Genomic DNA, 9,782 nt, shown 5'->3' with positions numbered 1-9,782 from the left:
TGAGATTTTTTTGGGGGGAGGGGTATATTTATTTTTTGGGGGGAGGGGTGGGTTTAACCTTGCAGGCGTTTGCCGTATAGAAAGCTCTCGCAAACAAATCAACTTATAGATCTCACGAGGGTGTTAGATAAATTGCGCTACGCAAGGGAATTTTTGTTTCAAATATTTTAATAGAAAATAGGCAAAATGATGATTTTCTATAGAATAATTTTTCGGAAGCGAAAAAAATCGCTAAAAAGCGGGAGATTTGGTGCTCAACGCGGGAGAGCGGGAGAAGGGGTCCAAAATCTTGAGACTCCCGCCTAATGCGGGAGAGTTGACAGGTATGCGATTAGATGCCCCCAAATATTCAAAAACAAGAATAATAATCTTTAATAACAAAAGAGGCTCTTGAGTTGCCGGGGCGGCGAAGATGTCATGAAAGCCCGTCATGTGCGTCTCTTGGAAAAATTTTCATATTTGCAACCTTTATAACACTAAAAGTAAAGAAACGTGACGAAGGATGTACAGTTTGAAAAGGGTGTATGTATGTGTGTGTGTATAGTATGCAGATAAAACTAGAGACAAAAGCAACATTAACATAATGAAATTAATAAACATTCACGCTCTTAGAAAGAAAAAGCTCATCCACCATGCAGACCAGAAAAACTGTATGACAATAACCTCCGCACCCACTTTTGTTTCATTCTGAGTACTACGATGAAATACGCCGATTGTACCACATCACTTTTCTTATAGACCGTCGCTTAGCTTCTTTTCTGGCGTTTTAAATTATCACTTATCTTCACATTCACCCAACCCCTCACGACAACCCACCAACCCTTCACGACAACCCACCCACCCCTCACAACAACATACCCACCCCTCACGACAACCCACCCACCCCTCACAACAACATATCCACCCCTCACAACAACCCACCCACCCCTCACGACAAACCATCAACCCCTCACGATAACCCACCGACCCCTCACGATAACCCACCCACCCCTCACGACAAACCATCAACCCCTCACGATAACCCACCCACCCCTCACGATAACCCACCCACCCCTCACGATAACCCACCCACCCCTCACGACAAGCCATCCACCCCTCACGATAACCCACCTACCCCTCACGACAACCCACCCACCCCTCACGACAAGCCATCAACCCCTCACCATAACCCACCCACCCCTCACGACAAGCCATCCACCCCGCGCGATAAACGCCAAGGTAGCTGGTTGGCCTGTTCGTGTGACGTTCTAAAATTAGCCGGCTCCGTAAAACGCAGTGATACTACTAATGTAATACAGATTATTTTCCGAGCGGGTGGGGGCATTTATAACATTTGTTCAGAGTTTAATCCTCCCCGGGACCACGGAGGTGGGGGTTTCAAATGACTATTGCGTAATGCAGATGATTGCCCTTACTTATAAGCCACTGCTAGCGGATATGACGTCAATAGCTTAAAAAAACACCACGATGTGAACCGGCAATTTTTAATACTATCTACTCTTTCATATAATATAATGAGAATAATAATGTGCTATCTACCGCTACTCTAAAATAGATAACGATAAATTTTAAAAACGTCAATTGGATTTGATAATAAATAAATACTTGCATAAAAATGATGGCTCACAGTTCGTGATAAAAACAAGATAAACTTGCTACTCTGAACTTTAGGTAGCTCCTTAAAATTGCAGCCACACTTTGCAGAGTAGAATGGCATGAATATGTTTGTTCAATTTGAAGTTTGTTCAATTTGAAATTCGAAAATCACTAAAACATATAAAATAAAGTTTAGGGAAATAATTGGTTTTCTATCTAGCCTAGTAAGCAGTACAGTAGGTGAAAAAGTAAATGATAAGGTATGATGCCATGGGTAAAAAATAATTTCTCTTCAGCTGCTGTCCTTGAACTAGGCCATCCATCTGGTGATATCTGGTCATATGACACCAGGTTGCGCGGCAAGTGGTCATACAACACCAGTTTGCATGACATGGGGAATACGACACCAGGTTGCGTGACATGTGGTCATACGACACCAGTTTGCATGACATGGGGATACAACACCAGGTTGCGTGACATTTGGTCATTCGACACCAAGTTGAATGACGTGTGAAAAACCAATTAGCATGGCATATGACTAATATGGGTATACTACATGTTGCATGGGTGTGGCACAGCTCAAAAGTGGGTCATCCGCTTCAGGTGGAGGCCATTAGATGTGCTTTTCAATGACATGTGGTAGATGCCAACATGGAAGCTGGATATGCAAAAGCTGAGACAAAAAGCAAAACTCTGTTTTAACAATGATATCCACAAGTTTTGGTCAGGTAAGTATGGGTCAATTGGTATATGGTTGGTACTGTGGGTATACACCTATTTCAATTAAGGTTGCACCCACAAATCCATGCATCGTAACCTGCACAGGTTCATGGGCAACGTATAAATGGCTGAATCCTGGTCTGTGAACGTTCAGAGGCCCATAATCAAGAATGCTGAAGCTTTTTAAAACCTGTGTTTTTTTTAGCTTAACTTTTCATTCATTTGATATACATAAAGTACCGTAGGTTATGACACATAGATTCTCTCAATGCAACCTTATTTGAAACAGATGTGTACAATCATCTCCCGACATAGGGCGAACAAAATAAGAGGAGAGGGAAGGTGGAGGAAAAAATACGAACAAAGAAAACAGGGAAAAGTTAGAGGAGAAAAATGGGTATAAAACAACAAGGAGTTGTAAAAATTGTTCCTATGGGAATATATTTTACCTTTCACCATCAAAATGTGCTAAATCAGTCAAAGGGCCAGATCCTGGAAACTCCTCAACGAGGACACATTCTAAACAGGCAACACAATGGTGAGACTATGGAAATATTTGGATACAAATCAGAATAGGTTGTATGTAAGGGATAAGGAAGTCTTAGTAGCATTGGTTGTATGTATGGGAGGGATAAGGACACATTCTAAACAGGCAACTCAATGGTGAGACTATGGAAATATTTGGATACAAATCAGAATAGGTTGTATGTAAGGGATAAGGAAGTCTTAGTAGCATTGGTTGTATGTATGGGAGGGATAAGGAAGTCTTAGTAGCATTGGTTGTATGTATGAAAGGGATAAGGAAGTCTTAGTAGCATTGGTTGTATGTATGGAAGGGATAAGGAAGTCTTAGTAGTGTTTTACCCTGGGTGTCTCTATTCCAGATGCGAACACTTGAATCATGTGAAGCAGTGACAACTCTAAAAACAACAGATTGTTTTAAACCATTGTATTACACATTGGAACATAGGGGGTGGGAGGGGGGAGGGGCTGTTAAACTTTATTATTCTTGACAAGGGCATTTATCTAATTGTTGGTATCCCAAGTAACATCTTATTGATGGTATCACAAATAAGATCTACATATGTAATTGTGAAATCCCAGATAACATCTATTTATGAATATTCCAAATTCTCTTACAAGTCTCTTCGCATGAAGTGATTACCCATAGTCTGCTTACTTCAGAACATGAGTAAACAAGAAAATACAAGGGTATATACTGTAAAGGGAAGTTTTCTGTTATCATTAAGCAATCAAATGACTTTTCCAATACATAGGCTCCAAGCATTTGATGTCACACGTGCCTTGGTGGCCATGTAGGGAATTTGTTAGGAAGGCCTGGAAGTGCAAAAGTCCATACAGTATATTGAGCAAAAAAACAACTATTTTGACCAAATGTGTGCTTCATGTGCATCTTTTTTTGTAGAGAAATATGGTTTTCAAGCTGTGGACAATTAAATGGATCAAGGATTCCTAAGACCTTTTGGAAACGTTGGATGTTGAGTACTTATTTTATCATGAAAAAATTACGTCATTGCTTGGAGCCCTTTGTCCCAGTAAATAAAACCACTTACAAAGGCTTAGATGAAACCATGGAATCATACGGCAAGAACATGCAAGCTGAAGTCGTCTGGGTGTGGCCCACATACTGGTGCAGCTCCTTTTGCTGTCGGAGATCCCATAACTGAAACAAAGAGGGTGTGAGGGCACTTTCATGGTTGAAGGGTAGCACATCTGGCATGGCCAAAGCAATTTCTAACTTTAAGCACTACCATTAGTTACTGACAATAAAGTTGGGAGTATTTTAATACTTTAATATTTTAATACTTTAATACTTTAGTATTTTAATATTTTAATGTTTAAAAACACTCACCTGACTTGTGGTTAACTGTATATTACCAATACAATTATCTATATTTAAAGATACATGTCTTATTGTCTTGATGATGTTGCAGTGAGAAGTGGTTGAAGTGGTTTGATGATGGCGATTATTATTAATATGGTTAGGGTTATGACGATAATGTGAATATGATGATGATGGTGATGATAACGAAAATGATGATGGTGATGATAATTATGATGGTGATGATAGTTCTTGAAGTGATGATGATATTGCTACTGTATAGTTATCATTGATTTTGATGATAGTGGCTCAGACATTCAACATAGGAGGTACTTACAGTTGCCTCACATCCGTTTCTATTGAAGCCATTGTTGCTGGTGAGAACATAAAGGCCATCTGGTGAACAGTCACAGCATGTCTGCAAGTCATATAATGGTTCATTCAAGATTCTATTGGCTGTTCTCTTAACAGATCAGACAGACCTCCCATGAAAGATTTAAAACCAAATAAAATTCTGATTTCAGAATTTCTGAAAGTCCTGGAGACTTCTATCCATACATGGGGTGTACTGTAGCTCACTTGCGAAAAATTGAATTGAGTTGGTCTCTTCTCTTGCCTAGGGCTCACACAGCAAAGAGTCTTATGTGAAGTCAACTAAAGCAAGTCTACATTGATATGTGTCAATGGGAGCATCTTGTCCAAAATAATTAAAAGCTCCCTAGTACTGTAGTAAGAATCAATTAAGAATGTATGTAGTATCTTGCCACCTTAAAGCATGCAGATTGTTCCAGTGGATATGCTCAGGTGTGTACACAGGAGAATGTGCAGAGTATAACTACACCCCCTTGGTGGCCAAATCCAATCGAAAGCCAATCCTTGGTACTTGCCTGATGCTATAGAGGAGTTGTTTTTTTCATTTCCTAATCAATATGGCATCTGTACCCAGATCACCCTCAAGTCTTTTTGGCAGGTGCTGCTTTTACATTAGAGAGGGGTTGTTCCAAAGGTGCGTTATTCCATTTATTATTCCATTAAAAATGTTGTTGAACAACATCAAGTTGATTTTTTTATGAAAGCACAACACTGCAAACTGAAATCAAATCCTGACTCTGAGGTTGTGGAATTTTCAGATTTTATATCTGGTGTTTTATACTAAGTTTGTTGAACTTTTTTTCAGTATTTCAGAAAAGACTAGCCCTAACCCTAGCCTGTGTAATATTTGTAAAGGTTAATTACTCCTGGTATCCTGACATACTTTCTCTCATGTAGATGTGCCTAAATAGGTAACTGTTATTATTATATTATTATTTACCATTTTTACTATTTGTAAAACCAAAATAATGCATTTCAGATGAATATGATTCCATACCTGGATATAATTCTTCCGTGGGAAGGTGATAGCTACATCCATATTTCTGGTGTCCCACACCCTGTAACATACATAAATCATTACTTGCTGTGTCCATACTCCTAATGTCCTCTCATAAGCATTCATTCATTGGTCATGTCCAGGGAGAAAAGAAAAAGTAGTTCTGACAAGTTCTCAATCTTTTATCCACATGTCAGATAGTATAATGTAGAGGTCCCCTTTGAAAGTTGTTATGAAGAACTTTAAGTATAAGGACATTAGAATATAGGATTTATAAGTGCAATTCTAAATATGAAATTCTAGTAAGTTCTAGTATTGTAAAAAGTAGGATCTAGATTGTAAGTTCTAAAGAATAGTTGAAGTCATTGTAAATAAGACATATTTTGTAGATAGTTTGTTAAAGTTCGCAGTCAGCGTTAGTATTGTAGGCAGTTGAATACAGTCGCAGTCGAATAAAAAGTCGAATACATAGTTGAATAGTCGAATCGAAAAATAACATGGAGGTCAAATTGAAAAGTTAACAAGTAATCTTTTAGAAGTAGACATCGAAAGAGTTATCATCGTATATAAATAAATAAAGATCATTGGAGAAACAAAGTTTTCTTTCTGTGTTTGGCTCGGCAACAGAAGTACAAGGCGTAGAGAAGTATTTTAGCTTGAAAACTCTGCCTATTCAGCTCATAGTTTTGAACAACTAGGCAAGCTATATGACCAAGTGTGGTACCTTAGAGTCTTGTCTTCCCCAGTCTGAGCCACCAAGGAGGTATCAGGGACCCATTTTACACAGGACACCTACAGGAAATACAACCTGCGTTTTAATACCTTGGAACTTCCTTTCCTATATCAACTGCAGGGTGCTTTTAATTCAGGCCTGTAGCCAGGATTTTAAGCAGGGCGGGGGAGGGGGGGGGGGGTTGTTTACCCAGAAAGCGACCCAGAAAAAGACCATTATCTCCTAGGTTCAGCCTGTAACAGAATAATGTGTAACATCATCTGATAAGTCCTAGGTAATAGATACTACAACTAGCTCCAGGTGTTAGATAGGAAAGCACAACGAGTAAACTAAACAGGGAAGAACAGAAGTTTCTAACAAAAGATAAACCAATTTAAAATACAACAAATAAAAAGCAGTCTACACACTACCAGCACTTTAGATCTAAGGATATATTAGTAATTATTATGCCTAGTAACAAGGTGAGAACTCACGAAAAAGAGAGTTTTTAGAAATATTACCAGATTCCTTGAAATTTCGTTTTCAAGAACACAGGTTCCAGTTGCGACATCCCATAATTTAACTGTGTTGTCTCTTGACCCAGAAAATAGCAATGTTTGTGCTAAAAAAAAAAGAAAAACATAGAGAAACATTCAGTAACCATGGTAAAGGAAATAGTTATTTCTAGCAGGGGTACAAGGCATGGTGTAAACCCAGTTTACAAAAACAAAAAGATCCAAAACAGATACTGTACCCCCTATTTTGTTTTTTTTTAACATCTCATCAAAGTGAGACACCACTGTTCTGTATCTAGCCAGCTGTATCCAAGAATTCCAACAGTACTTTGTTTTTTTATTTTGTATCATTATTTTTTGGCTTGTGACAAGTGTACTTCTAACAGCTTGACGTCCTGTTGAGGGCTCAATGGGTAAAAAAATATTATAAACGGCAAGACATTTGGGTTCAAAATCAGGAGTTTTCTCAAACTTTCAGGTGTGTTGAAACATCAGGCCAACTTAAATTTAACCCTGACCCCTACTAAGTGATTTAGGTTACAGGAAAACGGTGCAAAATCTTCAAGGAAGTGATTTTTATTTACCCATGTTAAGGTCAATACTAGTGACGACGAGACTATGTCCCTCATAAGCTGCAACGGCCTCATGGGAGGCATCACCTATCCGCCACACCCGTATTGTCTTGTCTCTAGATGCACTGTATACAAGCTCTTCCGAGTGTGATGGCACAACCTGACATGAATTATAAAATAGCACAAGTTCGCCTCACAGGCTGGTTGTGGGAGCTTCAAAAAAACAACAACAACAAACAACACAGGCAGGGCACAACACTAAAAGAGCTGCCTGCTACAGCTTCTTTTATCAAACAAAACTGTTTTTTCTAATCTTTAAAGGCAGTGTTGTTAGTCAGTGACTATTTGCTTGAATTTAATTTTGATACATAACATAAATACCTAAATCTCTGATTGACAATATTTTGACAGATTTGAAAAGAGTTGGCAAACTTTCTCTATAAATGTTTGGATGTCAGCTTTGGAAGCTAGCTTTGAGGGGGCATTCTTTGTTTTGCTTTGAGGTCAAATGCCTTTTTTTTATTATGCTGCATAAATACCTTTGTGACTTCTTTTTCATGTCCGACCCACCTCTGGCAGACCACACCTGAACGCAGATTAAACAATGCAACAGTCTGTGGACAAAGAATATCAAGACATAAACTCTCAACAATTGACCACATCGCTGGTCACTAAGTGAGTCTCTTTGGTGGTACTCCAAAGAACAAGTGTCAAACCTAAACCAGGTGTTAAACATGTAATTATCGATATCGGCCTTAATTCTTATCATCACAAATAAACATACCAGGAAACAGTTAACATGGCATGGACCATATATCACAAAGAAAGTGCTTAAAAAGGACGCTAATTGTTTCACCCTCTGGTATATTAAGATCAAAGAGAGTCGATTTTGCCAAGGTTGGTTGGTGAGGTTTTAAATTTAAAAATTTAATCGACTTCACAAAACAGTCTCAAGCATAGAGCGACGATCGGTATAAAATTAAGCTTACGGGACATATGGTGGTCTACGTTAACACAAAAAGGTAATATTTACTCTGTCTGCGCTGCCGGACACACAAAATCCAGGGGAGTATGCAGAGAGACAGGTCACTGCATCCCTGTGCACGGACTCGAACTCGATAACTTGGTGAGCATTCACAACGCCAACAGGACCATCGTTTTTCTGGTAATCGCGATTTCTGCGCGATTTGGAGCTTCTGAGACCCATCCACACGCTTTCAAAGCACTGGAAACATCCAGGCTGCATTTAGACTGAAGTCTTTCCCCTAGTAACAAGAATTGGCGGCCATTTTGAATATTGTTTGTTGACAAGAAGAATATACTGGACAGCGGTACTCCCCATGAATTCATGTTTTGTCCTGGTTTTTGATTGGTTGGATGTATAAATTGATCACGTGATAGCCTAAAAAAACAGCGGAGATTTCTGGATTCTGATTGGCTGATTAACCAATGACGTCATCAAGATAATATTTTTGTTGTCACGGAAACAAATTTCCACAAGGATTTCATTTCGCATTCATTCAACCATTCACTATTTTTCGGGCATTCTTTCAGACGTTTTTGCGTAATCTTTCATTGTTTTTGAAGAATGGAACGGACAAGGCGTTGGCCAAACACTTCCAATGAGGTTTCTTGGAACTTTAGAAGGAAAGAGGACGAATTCACTCGTTTTTCTGGACACAAATGTTTTGTTGAAAGTTGTAGTTTTTCACCCGACGGAAGTCTTTTAGCGACGGCGTCCGGCGATGAAAAAATAATCATCTGGAATATTGAACAAGCAATAGAACTATTTGCCTTGCAGGGGCACAGAAGCACTATATGGAGTTGTGAGTTTAGCCCCGACTCCATAAATCCACTTCTTTGTAGCTGTTCAAGCGACAGGACAGTTCGTGTTTGGAATCTTGAAGAAAGAAGCGAAATAGCGGTGATGAGACAACACAAAAATACCGTTTGGACTTGCAGATTTTGTCCAACCAACAACACAACGATAGCATCTGGATCTTCAGATATGCTTATTGTTATTTGGGACTTTATTGAAGATGCAGTTATTAGAGTTCTAGAGGGACATTCAGACGTAATTGAAGATATATCTTTTTCTCCAAACAACAACGCAACCATCGCCTCTGCCTCGCGGGATCGAACTATCCGATTGTGGAAAAACTGGTTATACCCTGAAACAACGGAGTGTAGCACATTGTTAGGACACGAAGCCCGTGTAACTTGCTGCGTGTATTCGCCCTTGAATGATGGACGGCTACTCTCAGCTTCTGCCGACCGGACCATCCGTGTTTGGGATAGCGATAATGGCGAGGAACTAATAAGGATGGAAGGGCATTCCAATATCATTTGGAGATGTTGCTTTTTGCTTTACCAAGATTGTGTTCTTATTGCATCTTGTTCAAGCGATAGAACACTAAGGTCAGGTGATAATTTGCATTTATCTATCTTTTTACGA

At 39.2% G+C, this 9,782-nt stretch overlaps 2 protein-coding genes across 2 annotated transcripts in view; one reads left to right on the top strand and one right to left on the bottom strand.

Annotated features, from left to right (window-relative positions):
• Positions 1–1,470: 1,470 nt before the first annotated feature.
• LOC125570231 (WD repeat-containing protein 31-like) lies at positions 1,471–8,573 on the bottom strand. The gene is made up of 11 exons (XM_048731582.1): positions 8,361–8,573; positions 7,867–7,941; positions 7,340–7,487; positions 6,762–6,862; positions 6,253–6,320; positions 5,529–5,589; positions 4,497–4,577; positions 3,891–4,000; positions 3,181–3,236; positions 2,766–2,835; positions 1,471–2,269 (listed from the first exon to the last, which is right to left on the bottom strand). The coding sequence occupies exons 1-11, from the start codon at positions 8,571–8,573 to the stop codon at positions 2,176–2,178; spliced, it is 1,077 nt and encodes a 358-aa protein (XP_048587539.1). The 3' UTR covers positions 1,471–2,175.
• A 58-nt stretch (positions 8,574–8,631) lies between these two features.
• LOC125570232 (uncharacterized WD repeat-containing protein alr3466-like) overlaps positions 8,632–9,782 on the top strand; it is a 3,869-nt gene continuing 2,718 nt past the window's right edge. Inside the window, exon 1 of the mRNA XM_048731583.1 lies at positions 8,632–9,745. Within this exon, the coding sequence (XP_048587540.1) occupies positions 8,916–9,745 (830 nt within the window). The 5' untranslated portion in view covers positions 8,632–8,915. The remainder of the gene's footprint in view (positions 9,746–9,782) is intronic.

This window comes from Nematostella vectensis, chromosome 8 (assembly GCF_932526225.1).
Source record: "Nematostella vectensis chromosome 8, jaNemVect1.1, whole genome shotgun sequence".
NCBI classification, from domain to species: domain Eukaryota; kingdom Metazoa; phylum Cnidaria; class Anthozoa; order Actiniaria; family Edwardsiidae; genus Nematostella; species Nematostella vectensis.
This window is presented reverse-complemented; position numbering and strand designations above follow the sequence as displayed.

Excerpts from the sequence above, each read along its gene's own strand:
- LOC125570231 (XM_048731582.1), bottom strand. The coding sequence starts at position 8,573 with ATGCAGCCTGGATGTTTCCAGTGCTTTGAAAGCGTGTGGATGGGTCTC. Across the intron at positions 6,863-7,339 it reads TAGTATTGACCTTAACATGG|CACAAACATTGCTATTTTCT; the intron begins GTAAATAAAAAT and ends TTTTTTTTTTAG. Across the intron at positions 2,270-2,765 it reads GCACATTTTGATGGTGAAAG|CTTTTGCATATCCAGCTTCC; the intron begins GTAAAATATATT and ends TTTTTGTCTCAG.